This window comes from Lathamus discolor, chromosome W (genome assembly GCF_037157495.1).
Source record: "Lathamus discolor isolate bLatDis1 chromosome W, bLatDis1.hap1, whole genome shotgun sequence".
Classification (NCBI taxonomy): Eukaryota; Metazoa; Chordata; class Aves; order Psittaciformes; family Psittacidae; genus Lathamus; species Lathamus discolor.
In genome coordinates, this window is record NC_088908.1 from 37201149 (window position 1) to 37223935 (window position 22787).

General features: G+C 43.2%; 2 protein-coding genes across 7 annotated transcripts in view; one reads left to right on the forward strand and one right to left on the reverse strand.

Annotated features, from left to right (window-relative positions):
• The window catches only part of LOC136004492 (skin secretory protein xP2-like), a 50967-nt gene that overhangs the window by 25417 nt on the left and 2763 nt on the right, over window positions 1–22787 (reverse strand). For 2 of the 6 annotated variants that reach the window (XM_065661028.1, XM_065661027.1), the window contains exon 3: window positions 19798–20961. The exons of 2 other annotated variants lie outside the window; for them this stretch is intronic. In XM_065661028.1, coding sequence (XP_065517100.1) covers window positions 20083–20961 — 879 coding nt within the window. In that variant the 3' untranslated portion in view covers window positions 19798–20082. Of the gene's footprint in view, window positions 1–1339; window positions 1454–19797; window positions 20962–22787 lie in introns of those variants that run through there. 2 more of the 6 variants (XR_010608493.1, XM_065661029.1) reach the window with 2 other exon arrangements.
• On the forward strand, window positions 8256–19797 carry LOC136004226 (uncharacterized). Its single transcript, XM_065660527.1, has 4 exons — window positions 8256–8336; window positions 8688–8825; window positions 9455–10724; window positions 10869–19797. Exons 1-4 carry the CDS (start codon window positions 8256–8258, stop codon window positions 14396–14398), a joined length of 5019 nt encoding a protein of 1672 aa, XP_065516599.1. The 3' UTR covers window positions 14399–19797.

Sequence of the window (22787 nt, forward strand, 5' to 3'; positions counted from 1 at the left end):
ATCAGAGTTTTCTTATTCACACTTTCTCCCAGTGGCCCACCCTATATCTTTCCAGTGAGCTAAAATGCAACCTAACGGGCTCTTTCTGAGAATTCCCCCACTCTGTTGTCCTCCCATTGTAATCCTTTAAAGATATATGATACGGTTAGCCCTACGACAATAACATTTTACCCAGAGTAAAAGGTATAACGGAGTGCTGCACCCACAACGGATACACCTAAATTCCAAACAGTTCTGTAAATAAACCTCTTGTCTCCCACCAAAAGAGATAACATACTTTGAACAAGCAGGACACTTAGCTTGGATATACAAACTACAGTGATGACAGATAGGGCAAGGGCTAGTTCGAGCCCCGTGCCAGGGAGCTTGAACACTACTTTGACAGTTAACCCCTATATTGCTCTTCTGGCTCTTTAGTGCTCACAAATTTCCACAAATTACTTGTACTAATTCGCCCAAATGTTCAATCCGGTCCCAATCAGACCAATTTCCCAGGCAATTAACACACCAAAAATCCTGATCAAATTCCCCCACGCTTTATCCTCACAAACAAAACATTCAAAGACAAAAATTGGTTTACACACAACACTACCGTGGACAAGACAACAAAACTCAACAATAGGTTCAATTTCAAAGGACATATACGCTTTGTCCGTCTCCGGTCGCTCTCCTCACGGAGAGCACAGAACTGCGGATCAGGACTCCATACTCGCTTCGTAGTTATGCCATGTCTCACTCACACAAAACACTCAGTCACACAGGAGCCCATCTCTCAATCACCCACTTCACGCAGTGTCATCTAAGCTAATAATTGGTGACACACAAATCTCAAGCCATTGTTTACCTGCCAAAGGTTTGTAAAGCCATTAGTACAGTTACCCTTGTACCAAACCAACCCTTGGGGCAAGCACCCACGCTCTTTACCTCGCATAGGACGTCTCCTTATGACTTATAGGTATCCCCTTTACCTGATATTCACCAGGAGGTAGAGCCCCTGACACTCCTAGTCTTGTCTCTCCTTCCTGAACCATATTCCTTGTTAGCTAACATAACCCCCAGTGGACTGTCTGAGGGTATTTTGGCCAGCATTTCCTTGCTCCCTTTCTTTCCCAGGACTTGGCTCACCTGCCCCTTGTCCTATACTTATACCCTGGGGGGTCTTTCGGTCTTTCTTCAGTTACTCGTTCACTTTGTCTCTTCACCGGCCAATTCCCTCGCGGGAGATTGGAACCATGGTTAGAAAGACTCTGCACTCGCTTCACAGATCCAGGTTACCCAGTTTGTGTCTCATTCACACACCAATCACCCCCATATTCCCGCCTAACCAAACAATACTTACAGTCCGTTTTCTTGTCTGGATCTTCGTGCACGTGAATTACAGGCGACCGCGGTTTTCCTGGGAGCCCTTCCCTACTTTTGCTTTATGAGTCCCCTTCTTTGCCCAGGATATAACCTGCAAGCGCCGATGAGACCAGAAGAAACTGAGCAAACTGCCAAAATCATCAGGGCGCGCCTTTCACTCAGATTCCCCTAGGCCCACAGAAGCAAAGCAGGTTTTATCCCGGATGAGCCCCCATTTGTGAAATCCGAACTCACTCCTCTAAACAAGATAACAAGGTTTTATTGAGGGACAAAGTCAATAAAGCAAAAGCAACAGCGCTGGGCACATGACCGTAGCCAGAGGTGCAAGTGATTAGTATTTGTTACAAGTTTATATATTTTCACTACTGCATTAGTCACATACATATTCATAATTCCCACGTATAGGCGGGGAATATTATAACTAGCTCCAGGAACTTATTATCATAAGTCTCCTCCTCTTGGCGTCTGCGCACTGCTCTCCGGTGATTGTTGGCAGGGTTCTTGGGGATGAAGTAAGCAGTCTTCCTCTTGTGAGGAGGGGTCTTCAAGATGAAGTAAGCAGTTGCCCTCACAGTGTACTTTTCACCTTTGGCACAGTTGGACGCCCCAGTAATCGCACAACTAGCTGAAACCAGCCATATCTATAATTCTTCTGATAACTACCAAAGATTTAAAACAGTGTGACCTTCCTGCAAAATTCATTGCAGGATGGACAGACAAGGAGTATCCCAAGCTAGCAGATGTTTGGGAGGCTCTGTCTCTAAACTAACTGATAAGTAGAAGGATGGTGTGAAATAACTCATTCATGTTTAGTGGGGCCACTAAATCCTGCTATCTCACCACAGACTTACAACACAAACATTGTTCTTTAAAGCTAAAGATACTTTAGAAGACTAGTGTGAAACAATTAACTCATGTTTAGTGGGGCCACTACATTCCACAGACTTATAACATAAGCACTGTTCTCTTTCTACAACCTAAGTTAAGCTAAAAAGTACTTAACTCTATGTTGTTCAGGCACTAGCTTTTCTTATATCAAGCCCCCCCCCCCCTTCTTTTACCTTTACAAATTCTTTTGCTATGTGACTCCATTTTGCTCAAGAGTTCCGGCCCTTCTTTAACTTGTTGTCTAATCTTGTGTCCTTAGTGAGCTTTGTTTCTGTTATTGTAAACTCATACAGTTATATCCACGTAACCACACCTATGATTTGCAAAAGCCAGTACATTTATGTGTTTATCGCAGAAGATCAGTAACTTATTCTAGAGTATAGTATTAATTCTGGTGTGTGACTTTTTCTTTTCTTTTATTAATTTTTTTTTTCAATTCCTACTTTTTCCCCTGACCATTTTTAAGATCCTGGTCTCAGGAGGTGGAAAATCCCAAACAGGAGTGATGATCCCTATACCACAGTATCCCTGATATCCAGCAGCCATATATAGATGCTATCCAGGTGAACTACTATTTGGATGAAGAAATTTGCTGGGCTCTAGATGTGAATTAACTTTGCCATTCCTTGAAGGAAGCTAAGGCATACTGCAATCTGAAAACCCTCAGCATCATCAGCCCTGGAAATCCCACAGGTCTACAGCAATTTTGATTAATGGATGGGTTTTAACAATGTTTTGGGGTTTTTTTCCTTCTTCCATTTGTGGAATTTGTGATTTGGCATCACAGGCAAATTCTAAATACTTATGAAATATGTAAAATTGAACTCTAGAGATCAGTGCTTTAAGTAGGACAGCATGTCTTAATTTTAGAAACTTATTTTCATTGTCATGGAACTCCAGGAATTTAGGAAGACAGGAGAGAGCAGGTTCACTTCACTGGATCCCATTTGAAGCCACTGCTTCCAGTAAACTTTAGCAGGCTTGTGGAATCACTTGGTCACTTTTGATCTTTATCAAAGATCTTGCCTCTGACATGGCTTGTAGCATCTTGCCACTGAAAGGCAACGACTAAACACTCTGAACTCAGTGACAACCACTGTTTCCCTCAGAATAATTTAGGGTTTTGAGTAGCTGAGGTTGATTAGTGAGAAACTAGCTCCCACGTCATGCAAATATTTCAAATGATCAGTTATAGAGTACTCTTAATAAGTTATTGTCGTGGTTTAAACCCAACCACAAACCTCTTTTGCTCACTCCCCCCCTTCTTGCCCTCCCCCTGCTCCTGGAGAGACGGAGAGGAGAATCGAAAAGAATGCAACTCCCACGGGCTGAGATAAGAACAGTTTAGTAACTAAGGTATAACACAAATCACTACTGCTACCACCAATAATAATAATGATAAAGGAAATAACAAGGGAAAAGAATACAACACCTTAGCACCAGCCAACAGATAACTCGCCCCACTCCCCCCAGCCAAGCACTGACCGATACCTCGTCCAACCCTGCAGTCCCTCTACCCCTTCCGGGTCCCTCCAAGTTACATCCTGGGCATGACGTGCTGTGGTATGGAATACCCCCCTGGCCAGCCCGGGCCAGGCGTCCCGTCTCCGCTTCCTCCCAGCCCCCCCTCCTCCCTGGCAGAGCATGAGGCTCAGAAAATCCCTGGCCAGACCAAACATTCGAGCAGCAACTGAAAACATCGGCGTTATCACCACTGTTCCAAGGCCAAAAGATCAAAACACAGCACTGCACCAGCTCCTAAGAAGGAGAAAAATGACTGCTGCTGCTCAACCCAGGACATTATCCACCCCTTATTCCATACCATTCACGTCATGCTCAGATCCCTCATCTTCAATATGCCATCACTCTTGCACATATATATTGTGAGAAACTATAAATTAGGATATTGTTTATTAGGATTTATGTTAAGCCCAATGTAAAGGTTAGGCAATAAAAAGTATGAAACTGCTTACTCAAACAGTCACCGGACACAGCTTACATAGACTAACAGTAGCCAACCGCAATCGCTTATCGCTTATGCAAACATAGTAGATGTTGCCTAAAGATAGCTATAAGATGTTCCATGTGAGAAACTATAGACTAGTGTATTGTTTATTAAGATATATGTTAAGCCAAATGTAAAGGAACTGACAGAGATAAAACACAGCTGGCCAAGATAAGATAGCCGCAAGATGTCCCAGGAACTGGCAGAGATAAGACTAACAACTCCCTGCAAAGACATATGGATGAAGGATCAAAGGAGGAAGACTTCTCACCTTGGTCTCATCGATCACCAGGAGGCAGGAAACTACCCCCTAACAACAACTGAAGCATGCGCAGAGTACTTCCACTATTTCATGAACAAAGAAGTGAAGATGTATAAAAAGGGGCTGTTTGAAATACTTAACACGGCAGTTGGCGGAGCGCAGACTCCCCTGTCGTCCAGCGCTGTCTTTGCTCATATTCTACTTGCTATAATTAATAAAATTTCAATTGGATTATGATTCGTTGTGGTCTCAATTTATAACAATTTCTGGTGCCGTGACTCGGATAAGGAACGGTGGGCTTTGGTCCTCTGGGGGGGCGCCCCGCGACATTTCGCGGCCCCGCGACCAACAGCTTACCTCATCCTTACCGACGAACCTAAATGCTAGAATATGAGCAAAGAAGGAACCGGTAAAATCCCATAAAAATTCTGTGCACGGGAGTCCGGACGAAGACGCAGGACGCGTAAGTATATTGCGAAACTTTCCGCAGAGCGAAATAGTTCGCGGCGGAGGACTGCAGAGTGAAATTGTTCACGGCAGAGATTGTTCGCGGGTTTACCGTTCGGGCGGGATTGGGTTTCCTGGAATATAACGAATGAGAGGTTCGATATACTGAACCAAGCGAGTGTGGACCCTTAAGTACTGCGGTTCCCATCTCCCGCGAGGGACTGGGCCAGGAACAAGGGGGAGCGAGTGAGTGTGTGTTCGGAGATATTCCAGAAGATGGGGGCGAAGGGCAGCAAGCCTTCGACTCCCATGGGATGGGTACCCACTGTACCTAAGAATACCCCTCTGGCATATATCTTAGACAATTGGAGATGTCTCCCTGGAACCTTAGGGAAAGATAAGCAAAAAATGATAGAATATTGTACTAAGATATGGGGAGGGAAGAAGATTTTTAAAAATGTTTTTTGGCCAATCTGTGGGTCAGAAGAAGATTGGGTAAGACAGCAATTAAACCTCTGGGTTAATAATAAAAAACCCCTTAACCCTGAGGAGAGTCAATATGCGGAAGTGTGGCTAAAAAGACCGGGAGCTAGACTTTACCCGCTGAATGAGATAAAAAAAAAAAAAAAAAAAAAAAACAAAAAAAAAAACCCAAACAAAAGAAAAAGAAGGTATAATATGAAGCGGGGACAGATACTAAATATGTATAGGCATAAGGGAATAAATGTAAAGGAAAAACGACCCTGGGTGTGCATACTTTGGAGGAACGATCCCCATGCACCTCAGCGCTGAATAAAGCATACCTACTTTACAACTTTAACGAGTTGTGGAGTCAATCCGCGTATCAATTTGGCGAGCCAGCCAGGAGGCCTCTGTTCGGCTGCAGGATCGGGTGAGGAGCGGACATCCTAAGCCCCCCCCAGGCCGCTTGCCTGGAGGAGCTCCGCTTCTCATCCGCTCACTGCGGGGACAGACAGTGACCTGCGCCGGCTGCGGAGAGGCGGTATGCTTGGAATTTAGGTACTTTGGGGGGCCTGTAGGGCGTACGCGTGGCCGGGGCTGCTGGTAAGGCGTGCAGAGACGTCTGGCGCACAGCGGAGTTCCCCGTGGCAGGTAGGGCTTGCAAGCTGGGGGGGCTCGTCGACCGATAGCGCGGCTGCAAGCGATCCTGGAGGCGGATCGGGCGAGCCCGGGTTTTCGCTGCATCCCAAGTTTTGGAGCCAGGGCGGACCTGCTAATGACCGTATAGGAAGCAGGAGAAGGGCAAGCGGAACCATAGAGTGAGTGTGTGGGATCCCATGTGTTTCTGTGTGACTGAGACGTAGCGTAGCTACGAAGCGAGTGTGGAGTCCTAATCCGCGGTTCCGTGTCTCCGCGAGGGGAGCGGCCGGAGACGGACGAAGCGTTTATGTTTTTCTGTCCTGTGTCTTGTCTGTGTATAACCATCAAGCAGCTTAGAAAGCGGGGGAAGGTCCGGCTACCCGTCCCGCAGTGGATAATTTTACGAAATACAAGGGCAAGGGAATTTCCTATATGCCCTGTGAGAGTATGTGCCTTGTAGGAGTGTAACTGTATGGGACGGGTGGCATTTCACGTGGATATTGCCACTCAGGACACCGGTGGGGCAGATACTGCTCGGGGTGTCTTACAAAACACTGCCAGGTAGAAAATTATAATTATCTAATCGGTGACCAGAAATAAAAGATTACTTTGTGGAGAAAAGCCACAAAATCCTGGCGGACTTCCGAGAAGTTAGAATGGAAAACTGAGAAAGGGTTTATAAAAGGTATCAAAGATAATTTGAGAAGATGTGGTTACAAAAGAAAAAAAAAAAAAAAAAAAAGGAATACAACAATTAATGTCTCTCTTTTTGGGACAATCAACGGAGGATATTAGGAAAACCTTCGTAACCTGACATATGAGTGCATAATAAGTTTTGAACAGTGGAACCTGCTGTGGATACTAGAGCAGTGTAAATTTTGCTGGAACTGAAACTATGTTCTAATGACAGGGGAGTTGATCTGCAGAACCCAGAGATACTATCTTACTGAATCCCCTGAGAATATTATAAAACTTGTGTGTAGGTGCTCTCATATTTTAAGTGCATTTGCAGAGCACTGGGAAAGAGAAGCTATAGAGATTTGTAAGAGATTGTTTGAAATGGGAGCCGGTCAAAACAAGGGAATTCTGAAGAAAAGCCCATTGGGTTACATTTTGGCACATTGGAAAGAACTGGGAGGTTCTTCTGGGAGCTCAGTAAACAAGAAAACATTGGTAAAATATTGTAATCAATGGTGGCCTTTATAAACTTTGGAAAATCAGGAAAAATGGCCTAAGAATGGAACTCTGAATTCTAATGCATTTTTTTACAATTTATGTTGGTTTTGAGGTGGCCAAGAAAATGCAATGAAGTAATGTATGCAGATATGTTTCACTTTAAGAAAGCACCTGGAGTGGCAGACAGAATGTGAAATTAATATAACTCTGCCAGATCCCTAATTTTGGTTTTGGAAAAGGACAAGGAAAAACAGAAAGCTAAGATGGAGAGATGTTGTTCAGCCTGTGATATTGGGACAGTCATCAAGAAAATTATATATCACAGGTACCTCCGAAAGGAGCACCCTCTGCCTCTGTCCTATCAGATATTGATAAGGAGGAGGAAATTGCTGTCACTGGCAACAAGCAGCACATTCACATTCAGGGTTAAGAAGGGGTTAAACCAGAAGTGCTGTTGCAGAGGCAGGCATCTGTAACCCCTGCAGAGCAGGGTGAGCACCTGTGAAAAATAATAAATAAATAAATAAAAAAGGGAAAACCAAAGGGGAAAGGAGGGAAGCTGCCGCAGTTCCTGTGTTTGAGCATGGAGAGTGTATAGGAATTGGAAATAGGTAGAAAAGAAAAAGCTGGGTCGTGCTACAGCCACGGCTGCGCTGGTTGCTTTGAAACTGGTGGAGGACGAATGTCGGACAGAAGTGGGGGAGTAACCTCCTCTTCTGTGGAACCGGATCGGTGTAAGTGCTATGAGGAGTTTGGACGCTGGGAGTGAGACTACCCTAGTGTTGGAAAACAGCAAAATTTTGTATAAAAGTTTTATATTATAGAATGTTATAGCTTTATAATTTTATAATTTTGTATAACTTTATAATTTTGTATCACGGCGGTTCTAATGTTGCAATATATCACAGCTGTCTTGTATCCAACGTTACAAAACATAACATAACCGAATATGGTAATAGGTGTATAAAAGAATTTAGAAAAGTATGTACTGGAGACTATATCCAAGTAGAACCTATGTATATGATAGCCAGAAGAGCATACCAGAAAGAAGATAAGAAAATGCTAACGTCCACACAAGGATTGGAATATACTCAAGTAAGGGAAAGGTGAAAAGGACAACCTGAGGAAGACTTCTTACTTCATCTGAGGAAGACTCTTACTTCACCGGAACGACCACCAGACGACCACCAGAGGGGGCCGCGCAAGCGCAGAAGAGGCTGATGTCGTAATAGATGGATGTGGCAATCCCTAATGCATATGTATCAGTTAAATGTTGTAACCTATGATGAATATGTATTAACTGTGAAACTTTTAAGGTATAAATTGTGGACGCGATGTGACAAGGTTGAAGCCAGATTTGGGTGCGTACCCCTGGTTTCCCAGCGCTGCAATAAAGCACCTCATATAACCATTCCGGTGGTTATGTGTTTGTTCTTACGCTAACAGTTTGGCGACCCAGGTGGGACCTCGCGGGCATTGCTGAGGCGGATCGCGTTTCGATCCCGCTCCAGCCGGCACCGAGAGATTCTCGGGGAGCTATCGACCGCGACCGACCTCTGCTGCTCACGACGGACCTCTGATACGGTAAGAAAGGTGCTTTATTTAAGTTACAGAACCAGTTTCTAGTAAAAGTATGGTGTATTGACCTTTGGTAAGGTCTGGTAAAAGCCTGCCTGTTATACGCAGCAAAAAGCTGCGTTTGGCTGGGCTAGTAGTAAAGCCTGCCTGTTAGACGCGGTGAAAGCTGCGCTTGGTTGGGGCTAGAGAGCTCTCGGGGTAAAAGCCTAGGCGCCGTCCGTTAGACAGTAGCGAAAGCTCTGCAGGTTCGGCAAACGTGGTATTGGTATTGGTATTCGTGCTGCAGCTATCTATATAAAGTTCTGTAATATAGTGTGTGTATAAAAGGAGTTTGTTTTAGGAAATCACCTTGTGGTGGTGGAGTTATCTCTGAAAAACAAATTTCTCAGTGTGTGTGTGTGTGTGTGTGAGAAGGGTTTGCCTAGAAATTACCTTATAATTACAAGATGCCGCCAATTCCTAAATCGTCTCCGTTAGGCTGTATTTTAAGCCACTGGAAGGAGGGTGGATTTGGGCAGAGTATGCGGAAAAGCAAACTAATTGATTATTGCAATGTATGGTGGACGAAATATGAATTAGAAGATCAGGAAAAATGGCCTGAAAATGGAACCTTACAATATAATACTATTTTGCAGTTGATGTTATATTGTAAAAGGGAAGGAAAATGGGATGAAGTACCGTATGTGGATCTTTTCTTTACCTTAAGAAACAATGATAAATGGCAAAAATCTTGCGGAATAATGGTTGTTAAAACAAGCAATGCTGAAAAATGCAGGGAGTGTGCTGGAGAAAAGGAATGTGTGAAATGCCTTGCCATGAGAAATAGTCGGCGACATCAAAGGGACGAGGAAGATCCTGGTTTGTTAGTAGCTCCGCTAGTGATAATTGAGGAAAGGGGGGAGGGGGAGGAAAGTGATAGCGATCTCGAGAGTGAAGAAGAGTGTGAAAATGGAGGAGGTCGAGAGAGAAATTCCCCTATCACCCCAGTCTCATACAGAACTCGCCGAAGGGGAGGGCGAGGAGGAAACACACAGCTTCAAGCAGCTAAAGCAGCTAGTGCGGTCCTTGCCCCTTTAAGACAGGGAGTTGGAGTTGAAGGACCAGTGTATGTTAAAATACCTTTTTCTCCTGGGGATTTGGTTATATGGAAACAATCGGCGGGAACTTATAGAGAAAATCCGGATAGGGTAGCTCGAGTGATGAAAATGATCATGAAAACTCAAAACCCAGACTGGGATGATATACAAGTGCTTCTAGATACCCTTATGGATTCAACAGAAAAGGAAATGGTGTTGCGAAGTGCTCGGGAAAGGGTTCGGGAAGATATAAGACAGGGAATAGTTGGGGGAAACACAGATCAAAACTTCCCGATGGAAGATCCAATGTGGGATTATAACACACAAGAGGGAATGAGAAATTTACGGAGATACCAGGACTGGGTAGTTTTTGGAGTGCAACATGCTATGCCCAAAACAATAAACTGGTCGAAATTATATAATGTTAGGCAAGAAAAGGCGGAATCACCCTCTGCCTTTTTAGAAAGACTAAAAGAAACAGCAAAGAAATATACGGACTTAGATGTGGAAACGGAACAGGCTAAAGCACAATTAGCCCTGATTTTCCTGGGACAGTCTCAAGATGATATTAGGAAGAAACTGCAAAAACTGGAAGGGGCAGATTTGCGAGACCTGGACAGGCTGTTAGAAGTGGCCTGGAAGGTGTATAATAATCGAGAAAAAGAAAGCTCTCGGAGACAACAACAAAATTTACTGGCAATAATGCAGGGAAGGGAGCCAGGATTCTCTAACCTTAGAGGAAGAGGACGAGGAAATATGCGAGGACGAGGCAGAGGATTCTATAATCCAAGGGTAGGAATGAGCACAGAAAGAATAGGATATAACCAATGTGCATTTTGCAAGCAGGAAGGACATTGGAAAAATGAATGTCCAACCAGGGTGGGGCAGTTCATGCCAACAAGAAATCCTTTTGCAGAATCTGATATGGCTAAGACAATGGTGCTGGGGGAGTTTGTCAATCAAAGCTGACTAGGCCAAGTAGAAAATAAAGAACCCCTTGTAAAAATCCAACTAGGAGAGGAAGAAATAAAATTTTTAATAGATACTGGAGCCACCTATTCAGTTTTGAATGATTTGCACGGAAAAATAGGAAAGAAAGCTACAACAATTGTGGGGGCCACAGGGAAAGAAGAAGTGCGGCCATTCTTACAACCCCTAAATCTACGATTTCAAGGAAAAGAATTGACACACGAATTTTTGTATGTGCCTGAATGTCCCGTTCCTCTATTAGGACGGGACTTATTGAGTAAATTGGATGCTACGATTGTTTTTGAAAATGGTGAATTGATAATGCAAATCCCTGAATCTAAAACAGGACAGATTTTAGTCCTTAAAGACAAACCTATTCCACAAATCCCAAAGGAGGTGGAACAGGCTGTAATACCAACAGTTTGGGAAACAGAAATCCCAGGAAAATCAAAAGCAGCTCAACCAATAATAGTGGAGTTAAAAGACGGGGCTAGACCAGTAAGGGTTAAACAATACCCATTGAAGCTAGAAGCAAGATATGGGATCATAAAAACGATTGAGAAATTCTTAAAATATAACATTTTAGAAGAATGCGAATCAGAATATAACACGCCAATTTTCCCAATAAAGAAACCAAACGGTGAGTATAGATTGGTGCAAGATTTGAGGGCAATAAATGAAATAACAAAAGATATCCACCCGGTGGTGGCAAACCCATATACACTGCTAACATCTGTGAAGGAAAAATATAAATGGTTTACTGTGATTGATTTAAAAGATGCCTTCTTCTGCATTCCCCTTGACAAAAGTAGCAGGAAACTGTTTGCATTTGAATGGGAAAATCCACAGAATGGACGGAAAACACAACTGACATGGACCAGACTTCCACAAGGATTCAAAAACAGTCCGACCCTATTTGGAAACCAACTAGCCAAAGAATTGGAAACATGGACTACCCAAGGAAAGATACAGGTACCGAGATCACAATACCTTTTGTTACAATATGTAGACGACATTTTTATTGCAACAGAACAAAAATCTCTGTGCATAAGAGTGACAATTGAAATTCTGAATCAGTTAGGCTTGAACGGTTATAAAGTCTCAAAAGAAAAGGCACAAATTGCATGCATGACTGTGTTGTATCTGGGATGTGAAATTTCACAAGGACAACGAAAGCTGGGGATAAATCGCATAGAGGCAATCTGTGCTATCCCAGAACCACGAAACTTGCATGAGCTAAGAATATTTTTGGGTATGACAGGGTGGTGCAGACTATGGATAATGGACTATGGACTAATTGCCAAACCCCTGTATGAGGCCCAAAAATCACATGCCTTTATTTGGGAAAAACAACAGAAGGAAGCCTTCCAGAAATTGAAGGAAGCACTGACAAAATCTCCAGCATTGGGACTCCCAGATTTGACAAAAGATTTCCAATTATTTGTCCACGAGCGACAAAAATTGGCACTGGGGGTACTAACTCAGAAACTTGGGAGCTGGAAAAGACCAGTGGGATATTTCTCAAAACAACTGGATCCAGTGAGTGCAGGATGGCCCTCATGCTTGCGAGCAGTAGCAGCAACTGTCATTTTAATTCAAGAAGCTAGGAAATTAACTTTGGGAAAACACATTGATGTATTTGTGCCACATATGGTAACCACTGTTTTGGAACAAAAAGGGGGACATTGGTTGTCCCCTAGCCGGATGATGAAATATCAGGCAATCCTAATGGAACAGGATGATATAAGCTTGAAAACTACTAACCTGTTAAACCCAGCAGCTTTTCTAGGAACAGACCTAGAAGAAGGAACCCTTGAACATGATTGTGTAGAAATCATTGAACATACATATGCAACCAGAACAGACTTGAAGGATGCACCTCTAGAACAACCGGACTGGGAACTCTTTACAGATGGCAGCAGTTTTGTAGAGAACGGGACACGATACGCAGGATATGCTGTGACAACTCAGCAAAAGGTAATCGAAGCCAAAGCATTAACTCCGGGAACGTCAGCCCAAAGAGCAGAATTGATAGCTCTTACAAGAGCATTGGAGCTGAGCAACGACAAAAAGGTAAATATATGGACAGACTCAAAATATGCATTTGGTGTAGTACATATTCATGGAGCATTATGGAAAGAACGAGGACTTTTGTCTTCACAAGGGACTAACATAAAATATCAGAAAGAAATCTTAGAATTAATAATTGCTGTGCAAAGACCTAAACAAGTAGCCATCATGCATTGCAAGGCACATCAAGGAGGAACTTCAAAGGTATCTGAAGGAAATACACTAGCAGATCGAACAGCTCGCCAAGTAGCCCGGGAGGTGTGGAATATGATGGCTTTAATACCTCTGAAGGTAAGCCCACTCCACACCTATCTTTCACAAAGCCCTAACTATTCAACAGAAGATGAAAAATTGGCAGGACTCTTAAAGGCCCAAAAGAATTCTGAAGGGTGGTATGTAACAACAACAGGACAAGTAATAGTGCCACCTGCAATAATGCGAAAGATTCTACAAACGGAACATCAAAAATGTCATTGGGGTGCAGAAGCATTGGTAACTTATCTAAAACGAGGAATAATTTCCACACAGATGTTAACTATGGCAAAATCAGTGGGATCAAAATGTGAAATCTGTTTGAAAAACAATCCAGTAGTAAAAAGACAAATTGAGATGGGAAGAATTAGGATAGGAATGGAACCAGGAGATTATTGGCAGGTTGATTTTGCAGAACTACCAAAGGTACAAGGGTACAAATATCTATTAGTAGGGGTTGACACTTTTTCTGGATGGCCAGAGGCCTTTCCCTGTCGCACCAATCAGGCAAAAGAAGTAGTGAAATGGTTGCTTAGAGAAATCATCCCGCGATTTGGAGTCCCTTTAGGCATATCATCAGACAGGGGTCCGCATTTTATTGCAACCGTAGTACAAGAAATTAGTAAACTATTAGGAATATCATGGAATCTACACACTCCTTGGAGGCCCCAGTCTAGTGGACAGGTAGAAAAGATGAACCAAACAATAAAAAGACAAATCAGTAAAATATGTCAAGAGGCCAAAATAAAGTGGCCACAAGCATTGCCTATAGCTCTGCTACGAATCAGAATAAAACCCAGGAGCAAAATGTCAGTAAGCCCTTATGAAATCCTTTATGGAAAGCCATATGAGGCACCGGAACCCAACCCGAATACCCATATTAAAGGGAATCAAGATGTTTATAATTATGTGCTGTCTCTTGGTAGAACCTTAACTCGACTGCGGAGCACTTTGGTGTGGAATAGGCCACTATCTCTGGAAAATCCAGCACATGACCTCCAACCAGGAGACCAAGTATATGTCCGGAACTGGAATGAAGAACCATTAAAAGAACGGTGGGACGGACCATATCAAGTATTGTTGACTACATTCACAGCAGTAAAGGTAGAAGGAATAGATTCTTGGATACATTATACACGAGTAAAGAAAGTTCCAAGAGTTTGGGAAACACAGGTACTAGGCCCTACCAAGCTAAAACTGAAATGCCAATAGAATGTCTGGGTTTTGTTATAAAACTTTGATTATCATTTGGTCATTAGCACAGCTAACAACTGTTTATATTCTGGCAACTCCTCAAAAGGATGTTTTGACACAACTTAAAACAGGACGCCATTCTGATTTGCAAGTTCACAGATACCATTCTGACAGGACCAACGCCAACAAAGAAAGTTTAGAAAAAGATAAATGGTCTTATAAAATTGGATCTGCAATTGGCCACAACAAAATTGAGGCTATGAGAAAACTGACTAGGAGATCAATAAATTCGACGCAGGTAATCCAATCATATCATCGAAATCCTGAGGAAAATTTAATGATAGGTCTGATTGAAGACTTTGCAAAAATGAAAAACACAAGTAAAATAACAGCATGTTTGCCAATACCCAAAGCGGCAGGAGAGCCAATTGAATGGGGAATAATAACGTTCTCACTTTCAGAAATTAATGGAACAATTACTTGTCAGGGGAAAGAGGTGATGAAAAATGTGACGGTGACAGAACATCGAGAAGAAGGTGTTTTTGGAGAACCTGCAGTTTTGGTACTAAGGCCAGTCTGTGAAAGATATCAAAATGCTCAATTTATCTCTATAAGAGGTGAATGGGGAAAGTGTGTCTATGAGAAAGAAATTAAGATAACCAGACAGGAAAAGGTATGGGAATGCGAAAAAACAAATAATTTGAAACAAAACTGGAACACGGTTTGGTCAATGAGCATTTTGCAGAAATTCCAATATATTGGTAACATGTCTTGGTGCCTTAGATGGACAGGAAAACAAAATATAACAGAACATATAGACATCAATAATTTACTGTCCATAAATAGGGTCAGTCAGGATGTCATCAAAAATGTACCCTGGTGGAATTGTACCAAAATTTTAGATTGTGACACTGACCCTGAAGAAATCACAATACCGCCAGTCAAGATTGCTTTAATGGCAGGCTGTGCGTGCCGAGGACTGAAAATTGGAGGAAAAATAATACATGTCCCTGTTGACAATATAGACTGTAAATATTCCACAGTACGTAGTATGGGGCATTTTGTTTGGGCAGCAAGTGATGGAACCTGGACTACCCACCTATCCATGGAAGGTCCAGCCAAAGAAATTACTTTAGGATTGCCAACTCTTTGTCCAATTTGGAAAAAGTCACCATTCAAAGGCAAATTAGAGACCCTGCAAATTCGAACAAAACGAGATATAGAAGATGATGAAGACATTTGGCAGGAGCCCTCAACAGGAGTCAAAATAGGGTGGGCTTTTGAATCCCTATTTGCCCAAGTGGCCGCATATCGAAACAGAGAAATGATTGACAACCTGTTTGGGCAAACAAAAAGGCTAGCCAGAATAACAAAGAAAGGATTCAGAGATTTGAATTTACAATTGCAGGCCACAACCAAAATGACCTTGCAGAACAGAATGGCACTAGACATGTTGTTACTTAAAGAACATGGTGTTTGTGGATATTTAAAAGACAGAGTAGATCACTGCTGTATTCACATTCCTAATGTGACTGCAGATATAGAACATGACATTTCTCAACTAAACAACATTGAACGAGAAATAGAAAAAGAAAAGGAATATATTGAACAAAATTGGGTTGGAACACTGTTTGATGGTTTGGGCCTTCACCTCACGGGATGGATTCGTTCCCTTGTGCAGACCGTAATTATGGTATTAATTGTATTTCTGATGATCTACTTAATGTATCTGTGTATCCGAAAGGAAATAGCCAGAAACAACGCATGGACTCATCGAATTATAGGAGCAGTGACCAGAGACCACTCAAAATATCTGACACCTCCTCCTACTTATCAGGAAACAGCCACCTAAAAGAATGAAAATACTTACTTAAATAAGTGAAGTATTTTCAAAGGGGGGAAATGTTGGAAAACAGCAAAATTTTGTATAAAAGTTTTATATTATAGAATGTTATAGCTTTATAATTTTATAATTTTGTATAACTTTATAATTTTGTATCACGGCGGTTCTAATGTTGCAATATATCACAGCTGTCTTGTATCCAACGTTACAAAACATAACATAACCGAATATGGTAATAGGTGTATAAAAGAATTTAGAAAAGTATGTACTGGAGACTATATCCAAGTAGAACCTATGTATATGATAGCCAGAAGAGCATACCAGAAAGAAGATAAGAAAATGCTAACGTCCACACAAGGATTGGAATATACTCAAGTAAGGGAAAGGTGAAAAGGACAACCTGAGGAAGACTTCTTACTTCATCTGAGGAAGACTCTTACTTCACCGGAACGACCACCAGACGACCACCAGAGGGGGCCGCGCAAGCGCAGAAGAGGCTGATGTCGTAATAGATGGATGTGGCAATCCCTAATGCATATGTATCAGTTAAATGTTGTAACCTATGATGAATATGTATTAACTGTGAAACTTTTAAGGTATAAATTGTGGACGCGATGTGACAAGGTTGAAGCCAGATTTGGGTGCGTACCCCTGGTTTCCCAGCGCTGCAATAAAGCACCTCATATAACCATTCCGGTGGTTATGTGTTTGTTCTTACGCTAACACTAGTGGGAGTGCCATGGGGTGGCTCGGGTGACTGAATTGGAACTAGGCTGACGGGACCAGGGGAATCTTCCCTAGCAGATCCACTGGTTATAATGGAATTTTTGGTTGATACAGGTGCAATGTATTCAGTTTTAAACAAAGCTTTAATACCTTTGGGGATGATTATATGATGATAAAAGGGGCGACTGGCCAAGGTGAAAAGGCTTATTTTTGTAAACTACTAAAATATCAATTGGGAAAACAATGGGGCATCCATAAGTTTTTGTATATGCCTAACTCCGCAAAAGCTCTTTTGGGGAGAGATTTGTTAGAACACTTGGGAGCAACCATTACTTTCAAAGAAGGCGAGATCACTTTAAAAGTAAAGGACCAACAGTATATAGAGATGTTAAAAGCTTAATTTTGATCACTAATCATGTCGAGGGAGAAGTCAGATTGAAGATATACTGGATCAGGTATTCCCAGGGATATGGGCTACAAACGTACCTGGAAGAGCTCTTAAAAGAATACCAGGTACAAACGGGGAACATGCTGTTACAGTATGTAGATGATCTGCTCATAGCAGGGAATAATAAGGAGGATGTAAGAAAAGAAAGCATTCGATTTCTAAACTTTCTTGCACAAAAAGGCCTACGGGTATCACAAGAAAAGTTACAATTTGTGGAGGAAAAAGTGAAATATTTGGGACATTATTTGTTTAATGGCCAGAAAATATTGGAGCCAGTCGCATTAAAGGCCCAGTGACGAGACCCCACTGGAAAGTAATCAGTACTCCAGGGGACACCAAGATAACCCTGAAAAGATAACGTAATGATAGAAACTTTATTTAATTATTTTGCCGCATTATCTTTTGGTATAAAGTGTGTATTGCTGTTTATATTTACTATAATTATTTCTCCTCTTTTCTATTATATATGGAAGCGTACAAAGTGTGCTGAAGGAAATTGCTAAACTTATGCAACCACACAATAGTGAATATAGAAGATATACTGATGTAAATAATGTATGTACTCTAGATATACGAATTAGGTGTAATAATTTGAATTGCAATTGTTATCCATTTGCTTGTCTTAGGTGTAAGGTATGTCAGGATAAATGGTGGACACACTATGAATGTGGATGCCCTCCAATAGGAGTTTGCACACAGTGTTGGAAAATCCAAAGAACTCTCACTGAGTGGAAATTAAAACAATTAGAGTCTAAAACAAGAAATTATTTGGGAATCCCATGAGTGGTGGGAGATTTTTGCCAAAGGAATAAACCCTCAATATTATTGTTACCACTCCAATGAACCAGTCCCCTTTATAGCCGAAATTTTGATTATAAAGTGTAGAAGGGAAGTACTAACTGTATCTTGCTTTGCCCCATTAGTTAAGGCTGCAAAGTGGGAAGCCTATGTAAACAGGCAGAAAGCCCGAAACAGCTGTTCTCCTGAAGAATTCCCTTGCTGTCGAGAAGATGGTACACCCCGTGGCTCGAAGCAACCGAGTCGACGGGCGAGGCAGAGGAGGAATAAACTGTGGAGAAAAGAACCAGAACAATGGGATGCAAAACCAGCAATGGCCAAACTTCCCCAGGACTGGTAAAAATATACTTAAATTGGCAAAATTGACAGACACCCTTTTTCCTGGTATACCGTTAGTTTTGTTATTGATAATAACCCAAGCAAATGGAAACCCGCATGAACCATTAAAGTGGGAATTAATATCCTGAGAAACATCCAAAGTGATAACCACTTTCACTGAGACGGGACAACCTGAATTCCCTGTACAACCTTAATGTAGAACTCGGGAAAAGGTTAAATCAACGTAAGAAAGATCGTGAGGCGAGCAGGTCATGGTATGAAAACTGGTTTAATGTCTCACCTTGGCTAACCACTTTGTTGTCTGCTCTAGCAGGACCGCTTATCATGTTGATTCTGAGACTTATATTTGGGCCTTGTATATTACGCTATATTTTACACTTTATTAGAGAACGGTTTGACATAGCTAAACTGCTTATTTTAACTACGAAATCTGGGGTAAAATATAAGAATGTATCTATTGATGAGGATGAAGATTGTTGTGAATGTGTCATGCCACGTAAAAAAATATACCTATGATTGTAAGGAATTACCTTGTGAGTGTTATGATAAATGTTGGGAGTGTGGAAAAAGGTTGGCTTACAATTCTGAAAATGAAAGCAGCATCTAATAAACAATAATAGGATAAAAGAAAAAGGGGGGATTGTGAGAAACTATAAATTAGGATATTGTTTATTAGGATTTATGTTAAGCCCAATGTAAAGGTTAGGCAATAAAAAGTATGAAATTGCTTACTCAAACAGTCACCGGACACAGCTTACATAGACTAACAGTCGCCAACCGCAATCGCTTATCGCTTATGCAAACATAGTAGATGTTGCCTAAAGATAGCTATAAGATGTTCCATGTGAGAAACTATAGACTAGTGTATTGTTTATTAAGATATATGTTAAGCCAAATGTAAAGGAACTGACAGAGATAAAACACAGCTGGCCAAGATAAGATAGCCGCAAGATGTCCCAGGAACTGGCAGAGATAAGACTAACAACTCCCTGCAAAGACATATGGATGAAGGATCAAAGGAGGAAGACTTCTCACCTTGGTCTCATCGATCACCAGGAGGCAGGAAACTACCCCCTAACAACAACTGAAGCATGCGCAGAGTACTTCCACTATTTCATGAACAAAGAAGTGAAGATGTATAAAAAGGGGCTGTTTGAAATACTTAACACGGCAGTTGGCGGAGCGCAGACTCCCCTGTCGTCCAGCGCTGTCTTTGCTCATATTCTACTTGCTATAATTAATAAAATTTCAATTGGATTATGATTCGTTGTGGTCTCAATTTATAACATATATACATCTACATATACACAGAGAAAAACATCATTTCTTAGTGCATGGACCTATAAAGCTGCTGAGTCCATCTGGTCCATGATGTCAGGCTCCATCTCTTGTAACAGTCTCTCAGGGCAGGAGAGGCTGTGCGCAGTGTTCACACTCATGAATAACCTGGTCAATAGTGTCCATTGCTGAGTCCACCCCTCGATCATGAGTCCATCTCTATGTTGCATCTCTGCCCTGATAGCCTAAAGTGTCATGGGCCCACCAGGCTCAAAATAATTCACTGTCCCCTTCAGCAGTTTCTGCAGCTTGTTGCTGGGGACTCCATAGAGCTGCCTTCCATCTCTGACGCTTCCAAAGCACTGGAGGGGCCCAGTGGACCAGATACTCTCTCATACTGTCCCACACACCCTGCCACTCATGACTGTCCAGCCTTGGGGAAGATCTCTTGGTCCTCCCATATTGTTGTCTAACCCCAGACAAGACCCAAACCTGACTCTGCTTGACTTCTGAGATCAGACAAAATGGCCGTGGGTAGAACACGCTCTGTGTGTGTGCCAACATGCTGATCCCCATCACAATCAGCAGGCAGGTCCCAAGGGTACCCACAGGCCATTCAAACCCTTCAGAACTCTCCAGTGACGCTGCTGTACTTGTCCCTGGGGCTGGTGCAGCTGCTGTGCCTGCCGGCTCTCCCACCACCAGCTTCTCTTTCCCTGGGTGCAGCTCTTCCTCATCTGCCTTGCTGGGAAATGCTGCCTGGGCTCCTGCATCCTCCTGGGGCTCTGCGGGCGGCTTCCGGGGGACGCTCTCGGCCGCCACGAGGCTCGGTTCCTCCGCGGGGCTCGGCTCCTCTGCGGGGCTCGGCTCCTCCGCGGGGCTCGGCTCCTCCGCGGGGCTCGGCTCCTCGGCCGCCTCCTCCCGCTGCTCAGCAGCCGCCTTCCTCCAGGCCTCCGGCCCCGCTCCCGCCGCCGCCTGGTCCCCGGGGCCGCTCTCCCGGGCCGCTTCGGCCGCCGCCGGCTCCCGGGGCCGCTCCCCCTCGGCTCCCCGCAGCCTCACGAAGACGGAGGCGAGGACAAGGTCCAGGACGGTGAAGAGCAGCGGGACGGCCCGGTACAAGTCCACGGCCACGTCCATCTCTCCCTGCTGCTGGAGCCCACCCGTATTACATGCCATTGCCATAAAGTACAGTGAAACAAAAACCTTAGCCCAAGCCCCACACTTGATAAACACTAACACAGGGAATACCGGCTCTAAGTAATGTACTACATTCTGAAGCTCTGAGAGCAAGAGAAACAACTTTGAGAGCCAATAAATCAGCACTGTGACGACTATTAATCTGATCATCTCCGTCGTTATCTCAACCCTTCGTGCCCCACGTTGGGCGCCAAAAAGAACTGTCGTGGTTTAAACCCAACCACAAACCTCTTTTGCTCACTCCCCCCCTTCTTGCCCTCCCCCTGCTCCTGGAGAGACGGAGAGGAGAATCGAAAAGAATGCAACTCCCACGGGCTGAGATAAGAACAGTTTAGTAACTAAGGTATAACACAAATCACTACTGCTACCACCAATAATAATAATGATAAAGGAAATAACAAGGGAAAAGAATACAACACCTTAGCACCAGCCAACAGATAACTCGCCCCACTCCCCCCAGCCAAGCACTGACCGATACCTCGTCCAACCCTGCAGTCCCTCTACCCCTTCCGGGTCCCTCCAAGTTACATCCTGGGCATGACGTGCTGTGGTATGGAATACCCCCCTGGCCAGCCCGGGCCAGGCGTCCCGTCTCCGCTTCCTCCCAGCCCCCCCTCCTCCCTGGCAGAGCATGAGGCTCAGAAAATCCCTGGCCAGACCAAACATTCGAGCAGCAACTGAAAACATCGGCGTTATCACCACTGTTCCAAGGCCAAAAGATCAAAACACAGCACTGCACCAGCTCCTAAGAAGGAGAAAAATGACTGCTGCTGCTCAACCCAGGACAGTTATTAATTACTGTATGTCACACTTCCTTTGCTTGAGATGGACTAAGTTACCTTGAACCATAATTCCTCCAAAAATGTTCCCTAATTTCACACTTAGTAAAGTGAATTATAAAATTCAATAGCACTTTTCTGAGAAAAGAGGATACCTTACTGAAAAGCTAATAGTCTAACTACGTCTGGGTGAAAAGATTTGCATATATATATGCTCCACTTCTTGCTTTAAAAATTAAACCATAGGACAGGTGCAAAACAAAAAGTTCACCAAAGATGTGATACACTTTGCTTGGGAAGAGAAACGTTTTCTTGTGGCTGATGACGTAATGAGATATTCTGTTCTCCCTAAAGCACAGCTAAGAGTACTGTCCTTGGTTTAGCAGTAGCAGCGGTTTTTCTCCTTCTTAGTAGCTGGTGCAAGCTCTGTGTTTTGACTTCCAGCCCGGGAACAGAGCTGATAACAACAATTAAAAGCAATCGGTGTTAAGTAATGTTTGTTCTGGCTAAGGACTCTGTGAATCTCATGCTCTGCTGGGAATGAGGGGAGGCCGGGAGGAAGCAGAGACAGGACACCTGACCCAAGCTAGCCAAAGAGGTATTCCATACCACAGCACGTCATGCCCAGGATGTAACAGAAAGTTACACTGGAAGGGCTAGTGCACTGCAGGGTTGGACGAGGTATGGGTTGGTGCTTGGTCGGGTGGGGGGGCGAGTTATCGGTTGGCTGGTGTTGAGGTGTTGTATTCTTTCCTCTCGTTATTTCCTTTATCATTATTATTATTGGTGGCAGCAGTAGTTATTTGTGTTATACCTTAGATACTAAACTGTTCTTATCTCAACCCGTGGGAGTTGTATTCTTTTCGATTCCCCTCTCCATCCCTCCAGGAGCAGGGGGAGGGCAAGAAGGGGGGAGTGAGAGACCAACTGTGTGATTTATGGATGACTTTTGTTTAAACCACGACAAATACACATATGATATATAATTTTTTTCCATGT